This window comes from Triplophysa rosa, unplaced genomic scaffold (assembly GCF_024868665.1).
Source record: "Triplophysa rosa unplaced genomic scaffold, Trosa_1v2 scaffold300_ERROPOS259071+, whole genome shotgun sequence".
Lineage (NCBI taxonomy): Eukaryota > Metazoa > Chordata > Actinopteri > Cypriniformes > Nemacheilidae > Triplophysa > Triplophysa rosa.
In genome coordinates, this window is record NW_026634323.1 from 27,043 (window position 1) to 46,783 (window position 19,741).

A 19,741-nucleotide genomic window follows, 5' to 3' on the forward strand; every position below is an offset into this window, starting at 1 on the left:
TCTAATTAATTTTGAAAAAATAATGGTGTGCACGGATAAATAATTTATAATAATCACTGCAACTGTAAAACACTTGCAATTTTCCAATTTGATTTCATGTTGACTAAAGCAAGAGAGCAAAAATAGTATAAAATCAAGTCTCAAGTAAACCGTACGATATTTACAGCAATAATTTGACATTTATTCGAACTTAACTTATTTATCAGTAAACATTACTCCACCACCTGTGACATCAACTAGGTTTCTGAACCACTTTGGTTCAATCGATTGATCTTAGACCAGAGTACCTTGGTGGTTAAGCAACAAATTACATAGTTGTTGCACCCCTAATTTAAAGTATTAATCATGCTTAAAACACTCAATCATTGAATATCACAATCATGACAATCCAAATCCCAAAGAGTTTAAAAACGGTTTAATCAAAATGGTAAGTTCTTTACATTTTGACAAGTTTGACTTGGATAAAAAATAAAACGGCCAACACGCCAAACAAATTTCATAGTATAAATCAGAATTCTTTTTTATTGACCGCCATCCTTTTCCACTCAAATCTGTCACTGAGCTCTACACGTCTAAATATTTGGAGTCAACTTAATCCATTGTTACAATATGCTTTGCACATTAAAAAGGTACTGCACATTAATTTCATAAATCACCTAAAAAACCGGAAATTAAATATGTTGAAAAAGACAACCGTAACACCATAACAAAAAAGAAACACTGGTCGCATGTACAACATGTACCTAAACCGGCAGAGCAAAATTACAACATTCACATACTAAATGTCTGAAAGAGCCTCTCTTCAACAAAGCAGATGAGGATGTACATGGATGGTTGGGACATTTCAGAACTCACAGTTAAAACGGGAAGCAAAGGGGTCACTGTACAGTTATCCATTACTGATGCTTTCTGGAATGTCCTAGAAACGCTCTGACAAAATAGATTTAAGCGATGAAACAAGTACATTCAATAACAGATTTAATCGTCAAACTTGATCTTCTTTCCTTGTGGCTTGTCGCCAAATCCACCTCGTCCACCTGAAAACATTTTACGTTATAAACAAGGTTAAGAACAGAGTATTATCACACTTTTACATAATATAGTATGCATAGTATACAACATTACACACTGCTGATGTCATGCTATTCTGAACCTACCTCCTCTTCCTCCTCTCCCTCCCCTGAAGCCACCGCCTCTTCCGCCTCCACGGCCACCAAAACCACCCCTCCCACCGCCTCTGCCACCGAAGCCACCTCTTCCACCGCCTCTGCCACCGAAACCGCCCCTTCCTCCTCCTCCCCTGCCTCCGCCACGGCCTCCCTCGCCCTTGGGCTTGGCATAGTCCAGAGACACTCTATTTCCGTCTATCTCGCCATCATCCATTGCTTCTTTTGCAGCTTTGCAGTCTTCTTCGTTGTCAAAGTCTACAAAACCAAATCTGGAGGAACAACATTTAGTCAGTAAGGTGCAGAGAGACACCAATAAAAGATAACTTTTTTGCTTTTAATGCAACATGAAAGCTGTACCTTAAATACTTCATTGGTTCTGTAATTTATAGTTTAATAAAACATCTCGTTTTAAGTAAAATTCTGTCTCACATCAGATAAAATTGTCCACAGAGTGGCAACACCATATAGAATGTGAATTTGAATCTACTTCTCGTGCGAATCCGTACACCACCACTGGATAGACAGTGAGGAGCTCATGAGAAGCAAAACCGTTGAAAAAAAAAGAAGGAATTAAAGGCAGATACCCTTTTGAGGATCCTGTATCTCGATCTGTGACGATTCTGGCACCGACTGATCCGTCAAATGCACCTTTCAGTGTCTGATCTGTAGTATCTTCTGACAAGCCTCTGACAAAAAGTGTTTTTGTGGGTCCTTCAAGCAGACGCAAGACAGTTAGCAATGACGAGCATAGAAATGGCTAATAAACAGTTGAGAAAGTTGAATATACGAACCAGAGCTCCCCCGTCCTCCTCCACCACCACCACCACCTCTTTCTTCCCTGCTCTGACTGAACTCAAGTCTGACAGTTCTGCCTTCAATCTCTGTGTTGTTGCAACTCTTCATTGCTTCCTTCGCATCCTCCATATCATCAAACTCCACGAATGCAAATCTGAAATAAAAGATGACTTTAATACATAAAAAGCAATGATAAAACTAGTCACATTTTCCAGTCAAGTAAGAACTTGAATTCATCAATTTTCCCAATGTTTGTTAATGTAGTGTTTGGAGGCAAAAAATTACACCATCCAAACGCAAAAAAAGGAGAATTTGCAGTGTGAAAGCCAATTCTGGTGGCTGCTAGAGTTCAGTTTAAATTATTTTTGGCTTCAAGTTGGACATTCAACTCTTCACTGTTATGGTAAGCGTGATCAACAGGTTTAGCAGATAACCCTTTTGCTTTGAAGGGGAGTCGGAAAAATCGTAATTACAAATTCCAACCACAATAATGACCAAGCGAAATCATATTGACGAGTGGGGCAACTCTGTGACCCGGGTAGAATTCTTGAGTAAGCAACACATGGGCCCTGACTACAAACATGAGGGAAAGAAAGTCTTGTTAATAGTAATTCATAACTTTGCAAAGTTTAGTGTTTGTCATTTTAAAGGTGGGATGCATAGAACATTGTGCGTTTTTTTATTTTATTAGGATTCCCGACTTGTGAATTGGGTTACAAGTTTGGGCACTTTAGTTGAATGAACTATTGGGCGCAATATTTTTTTGTTTGTACACAAATCTGATGTGAAAAAACCACTCCCTCTTCATCTATTGCTTTGAAATTTACATGTGATGTCTCGTTTTGCTTGTCAGCAATTTTTGTATCATGTTTTTCATTTAAATGGGTGCTGCAACAGTGTGTCATGCATTCCGACTTCTTTACAATGTTAAACGGGCCGTCTTCTCATGCTTAACATTGTCAACTTGTCAAAAACCAAGTTGGGTGTATTACGTAGTATTTCTGTGCTCGATACACTCCCCCAGCGATCGTACAGGTTTCGGAATGTTTTTTTCGAACAAAACAGTTTCGTACAATTTCTTAGTCCCTCATTGAACAATTCTCCCAGAAAAGCACACGGCACGCCCACGCGGAAGCAAGGAGCATGCGCAGACGTCACTTTCACTTGTGTGCAGGAGAGACAGAGCATACTGTATGTTGGATGGTGGATATAACGCAGGATTTTGAAATCGTTTGAAACTGATATATGGAGCAGTCCCAGCGCTAAAAGATACCGGACATGAACCGCATGTGGTGAGTGAAACTGATGTCTGCGTTTTGTTGGCAATGGGTGCGCACGTGCTTTAGTTCAGCCTACCTCTCCCTCCCGCACACGACATTTGCTTTTGGAAAAAATCATACAGCTGTATCCATCTTTTATAAATGTAATCAAACTAAATACACCTCAAAGATACGAAGTATGCAATACTACTCTATAGGTACTCGAGATTAATATGAGATTGGCAGAAACCGCATGTTAGGGCTGCTTTAATGAGATGTGCAAACTAGTGTATTACTGCCACCTACTGTCAACAAGTATCAGGCTTATACACAAATACGTTAAATTTTAAGTCGACTAATACACTTTCACATAGTATTAGTATAGAAAAAAGTTAATTCTAATTTGGACTGATTATTTGATGAAGGTCTAGCAACAAACTGGGTTCAAAACAAATCAAGTTTTACAACACACTGAAATAACCAAGAAATATAATTTATTAGTAACATGCTCTCCTACTTGTAAGTCACTTTAGATTTATTCATTTGGCTATGCTTTTATCCAATGTAATGTAACACAGTAAGAGAGAATTTTACAGTCACCGTACTTACCCCTTCGGCCTGCCATTATTTTGTGGTATTCTGATGCTCACTGCCTTTTCAAAAACACTCTGGAGAGAGTCTTCAGTTGCATTAAATGACAGGTTGTTTACAACAATAACTTTGCTTGAACCAGCAGCTAAAAGAAAGAACAAAAGCAAGCAGTTAGCGTGAACCTTAAAGACATTTGGCTGATGGCAAGACCACCATTTAACCAACCTGGTGCTCTGCCGCCCTGCCCTCTCTTTTCTCCTGTGTAATCTAAAATGATGGAGCGTCCTTGAACATCAGACCCTTGTGCCTCCTCAATCATCTTCTCAGCAACAGCTTCCGTCGCAAACTCAATGTAAGCAATTCTGCCCCACCCCAATAAAAAAACATGAGCCATGTTTACTGCATGCTTTTTTTTATTCTGATAACACTAAGTTGTGGTTGTCTCTTACCCTCTGCTAGAACCGTTGTTGTCCATTGGTATTCTGACTTCGATCGCCTGGTCAAAGACCTCCTTCAGTTCATCTTGTGTTATGGAGTATGGAAGATTTTTTACGAACAAGGTACGTGCATCTCTCTCTGATGAAAAAAAGTAAAAACGCTGATACATCCAACCTTAACAATTTCATGCACTACGTGAAAATATTTCCAGATCAGCACTTGACTATCTTTAACCCACATGGGAGTTCAGGGAGGAAATTAAGCTGTCATCATCTCTGGAGATGGTCAGATTCATGTTCACAGGATTTTTTCATAAATTACCTTTCTTGTGTTCATGGGAGTTTTCTTTACTTCTGGCTCTGTCAAGTTTCAGTGGTAGGCCCATCAACTTCTTGCCATTAAGCTCCAATGCTTTCTGTAGCTCTTCCTCTAATGCAAAGTCAACATATCCAAATTTCCTAGAAATCAAGACTCGCTTTAGTCAAACACTTACACATGAACCAGGTTAAACACTTTGATCACCAACGTTACTAAACCTAACAAGACAAATTTCTGCAAATACAGAAAATACATCCACTTCAAAACAGCACCACGGCTATTATAACCAGACTTACTTGGACTGGCCAAGACGCACATCCTGAATTTCAAGGCCTTCCTTTGAAAAGAATTTTGAGATTGCAGACTTAATTTCATCGAAATCTTTCTCCGGGTTCAAGTTGCCAAGATAGAGACTGAAACCTGCAAATTCAACCCAAAAAAATTGCTTTTGCTAGACCAAGACAGTAAAAATTTTGTTTTGTGTAAAGACAGATTCAGAATTTCGAAAAGGTGACATCACATACATCAGTATTAAGTCCCTTGTTGATCATCATAGTGTAGCATAGTGTTTCTATGAATTTACAACAGATGGGTGTAAGTCTCACCTTCTCCATCGCTTTTTGCTTTCTTGGCTGATGGCGTTTCCTTGTCCTTGTTGTCTGCTTTTCTCTTTGCTGGAGTTACAGGAGCTTCTGGAAAACCAAATTATTTTGGGGGGAAATGGAGGACGTCATTCTGAAGCGCATTTATTAGGTCATCCAAATAAGAAAATCCTCCCATCTTTTAAACCCTATTCACTCAAAATCTTTCAAGGTTTTTAAAAACATTGAAAATGAAATTCCCTTTAAATAAAAAGCCCTATTTGATTTCACTAAATAGAAAAATGACAAAGGTTTCCTTAAAGTGATACTTCAGGCATGAATCAAAATTGTACACGTTTTACTCACCCTGAAGGCATCCTAAGTGAATGTGACCTTGAAGAATAATGCTGTCGGAGTTATACCATCTATCCTTTTACTTCCAAGCGGTAGAATGGGAGTGAATGGGGGGGGCAATCTTTTGAAGCTCCAAAAAGTGCATCCATCAATCAAAAAACAGCTCAACACGGCCTGTGGTCTTTGCAAAGGTCTTCTGAAGCAAATCAATGCATTTTTTCGGAAAAATATCCATATTAACAAAGCTATTGACGATAATGTTTAATAAATAGTTATTGTATATTATATTGCATTTCCGACAATAGATCCTCCTAAAAACACCGTATTGTTCCTTTAAGACCACGTAGCCATGTCGAGCCGTTATTTGATCGAAGGATGCACTTTTGAGCTTCAAAAAATCCCCCCCCCCATTCAACCGCTTAGAAGTAAAAGGATACGTGCTATTATAACTCAGACTTCATTATTCTTCAAGAAGAAAGTCACATTCCCTTAGGATGCCTTGAGGGCGAGTAAAACATGGGGAAATTCTGATTCAGCCTTAAGTATCACTTTAAAAGCAGGTGTGCTTTTCAGAAGCAAAAGTCATACATGGTGTGGCTATGAATGACTATTGTACTACATTATCAACTAGTCATTCTGCAATCGAACCTTCTTCATCATCATCATCATCGTCATCCTCCTCCTCAGATTCTTCCTTGGCCTTCACCATACCTGCCTTTTTGGCCAGGGCTTTGGGTGCTGGTGTTGTATCCATTTCCTCATCCTCAGAATCTAAGAAAAACAAACAAGTCTGAAACATGAATGCAAGAACTAGACATCAGATCCGCTTTAAGCATTAATGGTGTCAATATGATTATTTTACAAATAATTACAACTTTTTAATCCGGATGCTCTGTGGATTGAAATTGGATATTTGAACTCTGTGCTACAGGCCAATCTAGTTTTAATCTCGCACAAACCTTCATCCTCGTCGTCATCCGATTCCTCTGCAGCTACAGGAGCTTTGGCTGCGGGTGCTTTGGCAGCACCTTTACCCGGCAGCGTTTTAGGAGGTGGAGCCTCTTCCTCTTCGGACTCGTCTACAAATGCAACACATACATGGGTCATTCTCACAAAACCATTGAAACATCATGGCAGTAAAGATTTGATTATGACAATTATGTAACAGAAAACGATCATACTAAATTTTATTCTCTACCTTGCAAAAAGTATAATTTTAACATACAATACAATATTAATTTCTATTGCTTTTTCTGTTGAAATCATAATTAACATCACGAGTCCCAATTTGTCTGAGTGCTTTACATGTTGTAATTTCAAATATTCTGGGAAGAAAACAATTGGATGTTCTACTAAATGATCTCAAATAAAAACATTGACAGAATATTCCTGTTCTTAAAAATGAATAGAGGAAAAAAGTGTCCCTGACTGATTTTTCATCCTCTGTAACATTAAAGGACTGTTTCTGCACAAAGTTATTTACATAAAAGTTTGAATTTGAAGAAACATCTGCTAGTACCTTTCAAATGTCTTACAGATTAACAGAATACGCAAAAATTCTCTAGTTAAAAACTGAATATCATCTTGTCACGCTGTGTACGTGACTTTTTGATCGATACGAGTAGTTTTCCAGTGAATTTTTTACATGTACAATTTTCTACTAAAATATAATTCATTAATGTCTAATGCTGTATGAATAATAAAAACTGAGCATCGTGGTTTCGCTTATCTTTTAGCACAACATGTTATGAGATTGACCATTTTTTTTAAGTTTACGGTAATGAGATTTAAGACCTTTTCTTTTTCATAAAAAAATTGTGTTAAACAGTCAATAAAAGTTTTTCAATTAATGCATTTAAACATGTCACACCTTGTTTTAATGAATAAAGGGGAAATTTGGGGACGCGTGTGTTTTTGTTAAAATCATGTATGACATCTTGAAACGAAGGATTTGTGGGAATGACTAATATAAAAGAGATACATACTTTACATAGAAAATTTTGTGAATGGTTCAATCAATCAATGTAATGTGGTTTATTCAATAGCTGACGCATGCAAAACTGTGACAAGCTAACAGTGTTTTTTCAGCAGATGCCCGGAAATTGAATTTTAATTTCATAATGCTTTAGACCAATATAAGAGTTAGTTAAACAATGGCCTCACTTTACGCACACCTAGTGTCATATGAAAGTTACATTATAAGTGTTTTCACCATTGGAAACACTGAACGATTCCATACCGTCATCATCATCATCATCATCAGACTCTTCAGCAGGTGCAGCCTTCTTTGCAGGAGTCGCTGCCTTTGCTGGTGTCGCTGCTTTTGCAGGTGCAGCTTTTTTGGGTGGTGGTGCATCTTCCTCCTCAGATTCATCATCTGGGCATACATGATTGACTCATTCAAACTAGTACATTTCTAATGTCAGCAAAGTATTCCTCAGAACTACAACACAGATCAATAAAAACAAGTTGCATACCATCGTCATCATCAGACTCTTCAGCAGGTGCTGCTTTCTTTGCAGGAGTTCCCTTGGCGGGGGTTGCTGCAGATTTTTTTGCTGCAGCTGGTTTAGCAGGTGTAGCTTTCTTTGGTGGTGGAGTCTCCTCTTCTACCATGAGAAATACATTTAAGTCACACTGAACATAGGCCAAATCTTAGAAATAGGAAAGTAACCCAGCTTACCGGATGATTCATCATCGTCGTCATCATCATCATCTTCGTCACTCTCTTGCTTAGCTGGGGCTCTTCCGTTTTTCACTGTTGCTTTTTTTACAGGTGCTGCATTTTTCTTCACTGCAGCTTTGGCTGGTGGTGCCTGCAGAGTTTATTTGAAATGATTGATGTGGTTAAATCTTTAATCATGTTGCATATGTGATTAAATTAATTTTTCTTTTTTTTACATAAAGTTGCTTTGAAACAATGCAACATTGTAGAACAGCTCCCATAAAAATTGAATCAATTCTTCACCTCTTCCTCATCGCTCTCTTCCTCGCTGGATTCTTCCTCTACTTCTTTCGGAGGTGGTGGGGCCTTTTTCTTCTGAGGTGCCTCTTTTTTACCCGCCTGCAAGAATCACACATTCATTTAGGAAAACAAATCAATCACTTTAGTCAAAATTGTGTATTAAAACAATGGTTTATTGGCATTAGTCAAGGGAATGTAATATACCAATCAACCCTTCACAAAAATTTAGTTTTTTTGTTAAGAGGTAATCAATACGTTAAGAAACTACAGTCTTATGTAATAACAGTGTGTATTTTTTATTTTGTGTTAAAAGTACCATTACTCAAAGTGATATTAAACCTAGTATGTTAAACCCCCTGATCAAATTTTTGGAAAATGTATCGCGCGTGTCTGTATGTTGCTTTTAAACGTTTGGATGGGTTGCAAATCTTAAGTAAAGCACTTCGTTATTCTTTCGGTGTCCCTCAATGAAATTTAAAACGCGAGTCCTGAGTGAAACTCCCCACGTGGACAAACCCACGTGGGCTTCACGTTACACGTGCAAGGCGCTCTAGCTACGGAAGAGAGCTACAAACTATTTTGACACCCATATGTATTTTGCCAAAAATTTAGTCAGCAAAATCGTATAATTATATTTGATGACGACATTGTCTTTTGAAATGAATTCGATAAAAGTCCGCTCGCGCTCTTCCAGGAATCAAAATGGAGGCGCTTAGCATCGAGCTAATCGGCTAAACGACACGCGATCCGAAAAAATGATTTATAATGCGAAACAAAGACGGCCTGTGCGTCGCAGAAATCTTAATGACTTAGGTGAACCGCTTGTGCTTTAAATTAACGCATGCTAAGAACAATCACGTTAAAAATCTTTTGTTATTTTTCACGCGTGTCACCTGAGGCCTGATAACGGAACAGCATGGTCAGACCAGATTCTCTGCGTAACCGATAAAATCGACAACACACTGAAATCAGTTCATATCGGACCCCTCTAACCCTTACATTATCATGCAGACTATTTTTACGTTATGAGCTTAAATCTGCAGGGATAAACCAATCGTAGGCCTCACTATCAAAGGAAGAAAAAAAACTCTCCTTTTACATTTAAATCAACGTCTGAAATTACGTCAGGAATATTCGCAGATATCTTACCTTGGCTAGCTTCACCATGATTAAACGCTATTCTTCCTTCACTAAAGCAGATAAATGAGAGCGTGGCGCAGATAACACTCTACAGTCACACGTGCTGCTCTGTCCGGACGATAAAGACGAGAGCTCGATTTGCGCTTTTAGTGCAACCAACTAAACCCCGCCCACGCAATCTTCTGTCCAATCGGGTTTTCTATACGCACATGTTCGAATCCTACATTTCAAGACACCTCGGAAGTGGGTTATTTCCCACCACAAAGGCGGAAGTAATGTCTGGATGTAGTAACATTAAAAGTATTTAGTAACATTAAAACACCAGCACATCTGGTTTCCACGTGTAGTTGTAACGTTAAGTGTTAAAACCCTGATTCCCCAGTTAACTAAGGAACGTATAACCCTGTTATACACAGTTTTACCAAAACAAATTATGCTATAAATCTATTTATCTTGATGAATACTTCATCTATCCATGTTGGCAGAAAAGTTTTTTTTTTCAAAATTCTTCAGAAAACGTTCTCCTGGCACAGCACACAAACTGCAATGACTCAAAGCACAACCAACTACAATTTACAATGTGCTTAAAGGAATTGGTTCAAAACCGTTTTATAAATGTTTCAAAGCTCATCATAGGCATTGAGACTGCTGACTCACTACAGTTTTAGAAACGAGAGTAAAGAAACAGGCAGTGTTGCAGAGATATCCCAGAAACAGTCCAATGATGATGGTTTTAACAGGTTTGGGGTTCCATGTGCAACTGATGCAGCAATTTTGTGAACAATTTTGATTTAACTGAAAACTTAACCAATTCACAAACTTGTTAGAGAATAAATTTTCTTTTGGAACTTTTTTGAATTATATATACATCTATGGGTTATTTACAGATAACTCAAATTATGTACATCACAAGCTAAAAAATAAAAGCTCTAGCAGCAAGATGGAATCTTGAAGAAAATTTGAGTTGTGTGACTGTGGCAAAGCACCCTTTCTGAAGTCTTTTTAAATGTTAAAATGTTTCAGGAACTTTTAAGTTTTCATTCAGTTATTAAGTCTTCATTAATTGTATGTTTTTGTAAGTTTGACCACTTGAATGTTCATATACAGTATTTTATTTGTATGTATTAATTTACCCGGAACAAACATTCTGTATTTTTTCAATAAATGACACTTCATACATATTTCATATTTATTTCATTTATTTTTTTGTTTCATTTTAATTTATATTTGTATATTTGAGGTGTTGGTTAACTCTTTAAACGCTTCCTTTAGCTCCTGTAATTCTGCAACAGACAACTAAGCAATTTAGTCTTGCGTCTAAGCAAGTGACTATATTTACTGTAGCCAAAACAGAAACTTTCAATCTTATTAGATGGTGTTTTTTGCATTTAAAAATAACATATCAAAATTATAATTTATCTATAGCCAGCCAGATTCAATATTGAGTTTCTGGCATAATCCCTAATAATCTCTTAGGCACACAGCAAAATCGCCAGTGTTAAAAAAGGTCAAATTAACTCTCAGTGTATATATTTTTTATTTATCCTTAATTCATGAGATCCAGGTTTTAAGGCGGACAGTTTAACACTGTGAGATGTTAGTGGTGTCCTTTTTTGTGTGTAGTGCAGGTAAATTAGGGGCCAAATATTGAATTAAGGATTCAAATATTAAGATATATAATTTTTGTATAGGTTAGAAGGTTCCGAAGTTTTCCATTTAGGAACTGCATAGATATGAAATAGAAGTTGCAGTAGCAAAGAAAAAAAATATTTGAGTGAATTGTTGTAAATTGGGCATTGCTAAGAAAGTGGAGGCAGATTTGAATGCCAGTTTTAAGTCTCTGTCTGCTCCAACCGAATATATCGCCCTCTGAATGTCACTCCAGAGTGAAAACAATCATGGCCAACACATTGAAGGGTCGTTCCAAACTGAAGGGCTCATAACTGGCCACTTCAAAGGGCCCTTCAGAATGAAACATTTTGAAGGGTACAACTAATGGACACGCTGTGCTCCCATGATTCTTTGCGTGGCGACGGCGCCTCCGGGCATGGGACGATGATGCTGAAGGGCATTTTAAGAAAAAAAATGTGTTTGGCCTCCAACCCTGCTCCTGGACAAGGCCAGATTAACCATATGGGCAACTGGGCAATTACCCAGGGGCCCACAACCTCTAAAGGGCCCAGGGCGGTGACGCCAATCAACGTGCACTGAGCCGGTCGTGTGACGGCAAGCGCCGCTACACAACACAACTCAAAAAATGCAAACATGGAGAAGCTAAGTGGGAGCGCTAAACGGAAATTAAAAAAGTAGAAGGATATCAGGAACGCAGAAAATTTAAAATATATACCGAAAATAGGGAATTTCTTCACGCTAGTAAACGTTAGCAACTTTTCTGCTAAGGCAGCATCCGTCAACGAGGACAGCTCAGCTAGCCAGGACATTTCTTCACTGCCGGCGCTAGCTAATGTTCACAGCCCCGAGAGCGAAGAGCCCCAGGCAGCATCTTCAACCGACGGCCCGGATTCTGCTGCGAGTGCGACCGTTGAGGGAAGCGGTGATGGGTCTCGAGTCTCACCGCCACTTATCCGACAGATCTGGATGGTTCCTTGTCAGACGAACTTATTCAGTTCAAGCACTTTGTGCAGAATGAGACTTCACATGTACAGCTGCTGCAAGCTCTTGAGAGACATGGACTTAAGACAACGTTTCCAAATGTTTATTTGTTGCACTAAGACTGTTTTTAACCAATTGCCTGTGTCTAACTGCGAGGGTGAGAGGTCGTTTTCTGTTTTGAAACGAGTTAAAAATGAGCTGAGGACCACAATGTCACAGACACGGCTCTCTGCACTTTCTCTCCTGGCCATCGAAGATGAACTTGTTAGTGCCCTTGATTTTGAAGATATTGTACACCAGTTTGCACATTCAAAGTCCAGAAAAATGCCAGTGTAAGATGTGTTTGCCAAATGAAATCAAGCATTTCCAATTTAAACATGCTCTTCCCCATTATTTAGAATTAAAATTGTGTATTTTACCAGATTATTTAGCTTTTCTTTTTGTCTTGTCTAATTGAGAGAAATTGACAGATTTCCAAATGTTTATCATGCACTAAAATGTTTAACCCTTACCTGTCTTGTTGAACTGTGATGTGACGGGTTGTTTTCTGTTTTAAAATGAGTTTAGGAGCAGATGATACTGCATTTTATTTATTTTTTCCTTGTGGTGGCTCAATGGAAATGCTGTAAATTGTTTATTGTTGTTGAGAGAAAACAGCAGATTTCAAAGTGTTTATTTTGCACTATAACTTGATTGACCTGTTGAATTCTGAGGTGACAGGGTGATTTCTGTTTAAAATGAGCTGAGGACCAAAATGCTACTTGATTCTAGGAGATTATGGATTTTTGTTTGTGTCTTGTCTGTGGACTTCCTCTGTGATGGCTCTATCAATTCAATACATTTGTGTTGGGAGTAGGTGTTGTTAAATAAATATTGGATGCTTTGAAAGTGGTTGCTTATTTATTTTTATGTGAAAATGGAGGACACTTCCTTCACTCTCTATGTAGTGGGTCAATTTTGCCAGATTATACTGATGCCGATGCGTTTTGTTTTCATAACATCATGAGTGAGTGGCCTTGACAAGAGAAGATAGTGGTGCATTTGTAGTTCTATGAGCATTTGCACATCTGTACATCAAAATGCACTTGATGACAGTTAATTATTGAAATATTAAGTATATTTACTGTATTACTGTAATTTATTCTGTATTTTGCCAGATTATGGTGATCCTGGGGTCGTGATGATGGGGTCCTTGAATATTGTTGCCCAGGGTACAGTGAAGTGTTAATCTGGCCCTGCTCCTGGAGGGCTACTGTCCTGAAGATTTCAGCTCCAACCCCAATCAAACACCTGAACCATCTACCACTTAATTTACTTTGTTTTTCAAACAATTGTGTGCACTTTGTTCATAAATTCACTTAAAAAAATGTAATGAAAGGGAGACATCTTAATTTGTTCTATTAGTGTGTCCAAATAACACTGAACAAAAACGGAAAAGAAGTTTTAAAATCTTTGTTCTTCAGTAATAATTTTGTGCACTTTTATTTTTTTAAAGCTAGAGAAGTATTACTGGGATAGGGAGAAATTGTTTTGTTATATATTGTTTTTCTGTCCTGTCAATCTGTTATTATTACTATTTTCCAATAATAATTTGGTGCAAAGTTCATGTTTGCAAATTCTATATTTATTTGTTTTAAAATATGTCCTGTGTTTTAACATGCACATGATTAATTAGCCTACAGGCACATTAAGAGGTCATTTTAGAGGTCATGAAAATGTATTCAGATTTAGCATATTAATGATGCATTCATCTGATAAATCATGACACTTCAGCTACAGGAAAGTAAATGTAGTGAATGCTTCTAAAAGTATTGGTATCGGCATTTACTTGGTATCGAATCGATACCAAATTTGACAGATTTTACAGTATCGCCCACCACTAATTGTAAGGGGTGGTTTATGCCGTTTTTTATACCACGGGGCTGTTGAATGCTTCATTCTGATTGGCTGACGAACGTTCGACGGGTGTGCATTATTTTTCAGTTAACCAAACACCTATGAAGTAGTTCCAGATTTGTCGACCGAATTACAATTCCATATCACTGCGCCCAGTTTAACTTTGTAGCCTACTGTCCACCAGTGAATACGTATCTAACAGACAAAGTGACGGACAAATTCCATTGTCTGAAAAGAAATAACTATTAATATTTATGGACAGCATGAACATTAGAACAACAATGGCGAGAGCAGTGTACGACTGTTCAGACGAAAAACTAAAGCATTTATCAAAGGTAACGGCAAACTACATGACACAATCAGCGGGTTAAAGATAAAACACGAAGCACAAAAATAACAAAAACAACATCTTAAATCCGTCTGTGGAATGGGTAAACGGGACTTAAAACACACAGCAGGAAGCTTAATTTATGCCACTGCGAGAACCGCAGCTGGCGCAGAAACCTCCGTGTCACTTTTTTCTCTTAATACTTTTTCTTATACGACAGGGGTGTTAAATACTACGAAAACAAATCAAATATAGATACTTGTCTTTTCACTCTCAGTGAAGCAAACGCGTGTGCATGTGCACTTGTCTGTCTTCCTCTCGCTCTCGGAAAACTGCATATGCAGGCTCAAGCAACGCCTTCAGATGAGATGCGTAAGAAATGAGTCCTACCAAGTGCATTCCGGGACAAATACCATACAAATGTCTTGAGATAAAACATCGTAACAACATCTTGTGGTATCGGCACAACATCTTGTGGTGTTGTGACCGTGGTATAAGCGGAATAATTGACTCTGGTCCTTTCAATTATCGAAAGTTAATGCACACCCCAGGTGGTAATGCGGCCACGAGGCGAAGCGGAGATAATTGAACGGCCCGTCGTCAATTATTCCTTAAGTAATCCGCTTGATAGGACATATAAACACTTGATCAGATTAAAAACCGAAGTAGGAAATTGTGCGCATGTGCAAAGACAACGCTGGCTCATACAGGCGTATGACGCCCGGAACGGAGCAGCTGTTGCTAAAGAAACCAAAAATCATAAATCTGACAAAGCGGTACACATTTCCATATGCTTGTCATCTCTTAATGAACATATTAATGTTTCTATGCATTTAAAATGCATCTAAACTGTTTCCCTGAAGTGAGTTTTTAACTGCAATTTCTGAGTTCATTTTCGATACATTTGCAGATGTACAAACATACTGTAGGCTAAAATATCTAATCATAAATTTTCATTTATATGCGTAGTAGGCTACCGAACATTTATTTTATTTATGGTTTACTTACATGTGCTTTGGAAGGATTTACTGTTTTTACCATGGTAAAAACGCTGTAACGACCTTGCTCCATTGATATGTACTAGACATTATTTTGCGTTTATGAATTGTACATTATTACTATGCTGGTGTCTGTGACATAAAATAAATACATCTGTGCTTATACAACATTGCTTGAGTAGCCATTTTGTGAATGTCTACCGCGCCCGACTCCGTTTACCGTTAATGCTGATATCCTCATATTATCACTTCTAAAGTTCGGTATTAGCTGTTGCTAAACATTTATTTGAATAATTGTTTGCCTGCAGACACTCTGGTGGGTCTTGGTAGTTTTGTCATGGTTTTATACCATGGTAAAACCGCATAGGATGTGCTTGTGCTTCATTGGCACGAGTCATTACCCAGATAGCACAATCCATCTGGTTTACGTCTATTTGACGTCTGCAAGACATCTTAAATACATAGTTTGCTCATCTGCAATACGTCTCGGAGACGTCTGAACGTCTGTAATACGTCTGCTAAAGATCTGGAGATCTGCTGCTTAAAAACATCTGCTAAACATCTTAGAAAGAGCTGTTGTACATCCATTCTAAATCATAAACATCTTACAGACATCTTCTAGATGTCTATATGATGTCTGACAGCAGACATCTCCGAGACGTATTGCAGATGAGCAAACGATGTATTGTAGATGTCTTGCAGATGTAAATGCAGACGTCAAATAGACGTAAACCAGATGCATGTGTGCTATCAGGGTACTCTGCCTTTATAAACGGTACATTGTTTTCGTGCCGTTTGTAAAATAAAATATACACAATGTGCTTTAAAACATGTTTTAGTGTGTATTTAGGTGAACACTTGTGCAGTGTGCGCATGTCAGCAGATTATATCGGATTTTAAACTTGTCATGTAAACACAGTCAATCAGATCACTTAATTTACCTTTCATGTAAACACTACATTCAGATTGCACAATCTGATTAAATTCAATTCGATGTGTCCATGTAAACACAGCTACTGACTCTTGACTTTTTCTCACAATTGGGAGTTTTTAACTCACAATTTTGATTTCTTTTCTATAGAATTGTGAGACATACTCACAATACGCCCTTTTCACATGACGTCACGCATCTTCCGTTCTGCCGCGAAGCAGTGTATCATTACTTCCGCTAGCACTCCAGTTCATAAGGTGGCGGTAATGCACCTATAAGCTGATTTGCCAACCGCCAGTAAAACTCAAGAAGAAGAAGTTACTTCCGCTAGCGCCTCAGAATGGAGTTTACCAAGTGGCTTGCACATCTGCCACAAATACGTCTAGATGATGTACGTCTTGCAGACAAATTTTCGCTAACGACAAGATCGAAGCTAGAGCTAGAGAAAGGATACAAATTCTTCGTTGAACAGTACCTGTTTGATTATGAAGGTAAGTGTTTTGTTTTCTTTTTGTGTTAGCGAAGGTGCTAGCTAAGTACTTGAACACGTGTTCTGTCAGTTTTTTTTCTCACTGTGTTAAATTCCAGCGCGACGGCAAAACGGAAGTTCTTCTTCTTCTTGTTTGTTGCAAGACGGATGTTATGATACACTGCTTTGCAAAAAGGCGGAAGTTAAGTGACGTCATTGTGAAAAGGGCGTATTGTGGACTATGATGTCAAATGAGGGAAAACTGTAATACTGCTGGTGTTTATAATAATATGGAGAGGAAAGCGACCCGGTCCGTGTATCATCTGATCATTTGATTATTTCATTCAATATAACAAACGGAAAAAGAAAAAAAACATTTCTGTATGCACAAAAAAAAACGATGTTTTTCTTCTTATTTCAGCTTGAAACGGGATATCCAATAAATAAATAAACCAAAACGAAATATCGACCCTAATTACTGTTTTTCTCATTTTTGGGTGATTTTGCACGGATTTCAGCGCGCGCAGGCGCACTGTGTGTGCGCGGCAGCGCGCCTAGAGCTCTTCACGAATCTCGCGATCGATCAGTTATCATTTACAATGGCTTCACTCGAGCTGTACATGTTTCATATTCATCAAATGTTTATTAATAAAATGACATATCACGAGATGTCGGAAAAGAGGTCATGCTCTCTGGGGAACACTGCAACATTATTATGGTCCCTCCGTGTGGTACAGGCTCTGGCATGTTACCTAAAAACAGTAGCCTAATGCAAAAAAATCTGCATAATGGAAATTATTGCCTACATAGACAGGCACATGACTACAATCATTTGGCAGTTTACTTGGTTAATTTAGCTAAAACTGATGTAATGTAATAGTGCAAATGACTAGCCTACACAAAAACCACACAGTTTCAACACAAACTGAACATCTTTTATGAATTATTCTATAGCAGGACAGTAGTTTTAGCTGGGGGAACCTAATGAACTCGGTTGAGTGAGGTTATGGGGGGAGGGGCTGTTCGCATCACATAACTTCTAAATTACAAAAGTAATTTATGGATTTACACCTTTGCTGCTGCAAGCCAGCTGTGGCTACTTAATCGTTTACTTAAATTTCACATATTAAAAGCAATAATGCTAACAAACTTCGACTGTAAGCTCTGGAAAGTATTGTATGTGAACGTTAGGCATTGTTCAATATATATTTTTGAAATATTTTCCACAGTCATGTCCTCCTCTCTCAGTGTGACTCTTTTAGTGGGAGTGAAAAGTACAAGCAAAGCATATGCAAATGCATTCATTTCCATTTCGAGCTTCGCAAGTTCGCATGCGCTTGATCCCGGTAAGCCGCTGTACATTGCGCATGCGCAAAGCGTGCGCGCGCAGAAGACCCTGGGAAATCACCCAAAAATGAAAAAACTATAATTAGGGTCGTTATTTAGTTTTGGTTTATTTATTTATTGGATTTCCCTTTTAAAGCTGAAATAAGAAGAAAAACATCGTTTTTTTTTGTTTTTTTTGCATACAGAAAAACGAAATATTGACTGTTTTTTTCTTTTACCGTTTGTTATATTGAATGGAATAATCAAATGATCAGATGATACACGGACCCCAGTCCTTTGGTGATCCCTTTGTTTTATGTAGTAGCTACATCAAAGTATTTAGTTTAAATGACAAAACTTGTGTAATTAATGAAATACGGTACAGATGACTTTTTAAAAGCATGTATTTTGTAATCCGTAGCGAAATACATTTTTAAAGTAACCTTCCCCTTTTCTGAGTCTTACATCATGAGGAGAAGGTATGTGGTTGAGAGGGGAAGATGAGTTTAATGTTTTTGATCAAAGCTTACAAGTGCAAAATAATTAAAAAAATGATGTGCATGGATAAATCCTCTATAATGGATACTACAGCACTTTGTCATTGTTGATTTCATTTTGACTTTGAGACCCACAAAAAGTCTTGATATATTGTACCCGTCTATGTGAGTCCTGAATGAAAAAGTCTGAGAACATCTGTTTTAGACTGTTTGAATATTTCCAAATAGACATCTGGAAAAAAACATTCATTATTATTCAGGAATTATATTTTTATTGTCATTGAATAAAATACAACTTTAATGCCAAACTAAAATCAAATACAAAGAATACCAGTCAAATGCAAAAATCTGTAAGTCAAAGAATGTTACATGAGTCACATGACAGTAATACAGACAATAGTGTGAACAGAGCATCTCCAGACACCTGTAAGCAAATTCAGTTGTCAATCCTAAACACTGACTGATAGAATGTCGCCTGTTTGAAATACATTTTACACTAAAGACATGGTTATGGGTGTTCCTCAGTGTGAAGTCTCTACAGGGCTACAAGAGTTATTTTTCGTGGATAACACTTTTCACACTGAAGACACGCGTATGGCTTCTCTCCAGTGTGAATTCTTATGTGAGAAGTAAGATTTCTTTTTTGTATGAAACTCTTTGCGCACTGAAGACATGCGTATGGACGCACTCCAGTGTGAATTCTCATGTGCATCGCAAGACTAACTTTGTCCACAAAACTCTTTCCACACTGAGAACAAGCATATGGACGCTCTCCAGTGTGAACTCTCATGTGAATATTAAGAAGACTTTTTTGTTTATAACTCTTTCCACACTCAAGGCATTCATATGGGCGCTCTCAGTGCGAGTTTTCATGTGAGCTGCAAGTGTCTCTTTCCTCGTAAAACTCTTTTCACACTGAGGACATGCGTATGGACGCTCGCCGGTGTGAATTGCCATGTGCATCTTAAGACCAGCATTGTGTATGAAACACTTTCCACACCGCAGACATGGGTATGGCCTTTCTCCGGTGTGAATCCTCATGTGTTCCGTAAACTTCGCTTTTTGGATAAAAC

The 19,741-nt window shown here is 38.0% G+C and overlaps 1 protein-coding gene across 2 annotated transcripts; it reads right to left on the reverse strand.

Moving 5' to 3' along the window:
- Positions 1-400: 400 nt before the first annotated feature.
- LOC130550401 (nucleolin-like) lies at positions 401-9,754 on the reverse strand. Of its 2 annotated transcripts, none has more exons than XM_057327856.1 (17): positions 9,620-9,754; positions 8,474-8,569; positions 8,189-8,321; positions 7,983-8,111; positions 7,745-7,882; positions 6,465-6,584; positions 6,154-6,276; positions 5,176-5,262; positions 4,867-4,990; positions 4,574-4,710; positions 4,264-4,390; positions 4,040-4,176; positions 3,833-3,959; positions 1,961-2,118; positions 1,754-1,880; positions 1,158-1,438; positions 401-1,037 (listed from the first exon to the last, which is right to left on the reverse strand). In XM_057327856.1, the coding sequence occupies exons 1-17, from the start codon at positions 9,635-9,637 to the stop codon at positions 979-981; spliced, it is 2,121 nt and encodes a 706-aa protein (XP_057183839.1). In that variant the 5' UTR covers positions 9,638-9,754; the 3' UTR covers positions 401-978. The 2 variants fall into 2 exon arrangements, with proteins under 2 accessions (XP_057183839.1, XP_057183838.1); XM_057327855.1 differs by having other exon boundaries at positions 7,983-8,114.
- Between the last annotated feature and the right edge of the window lie 9,987 nt (positions 9,755-19,741).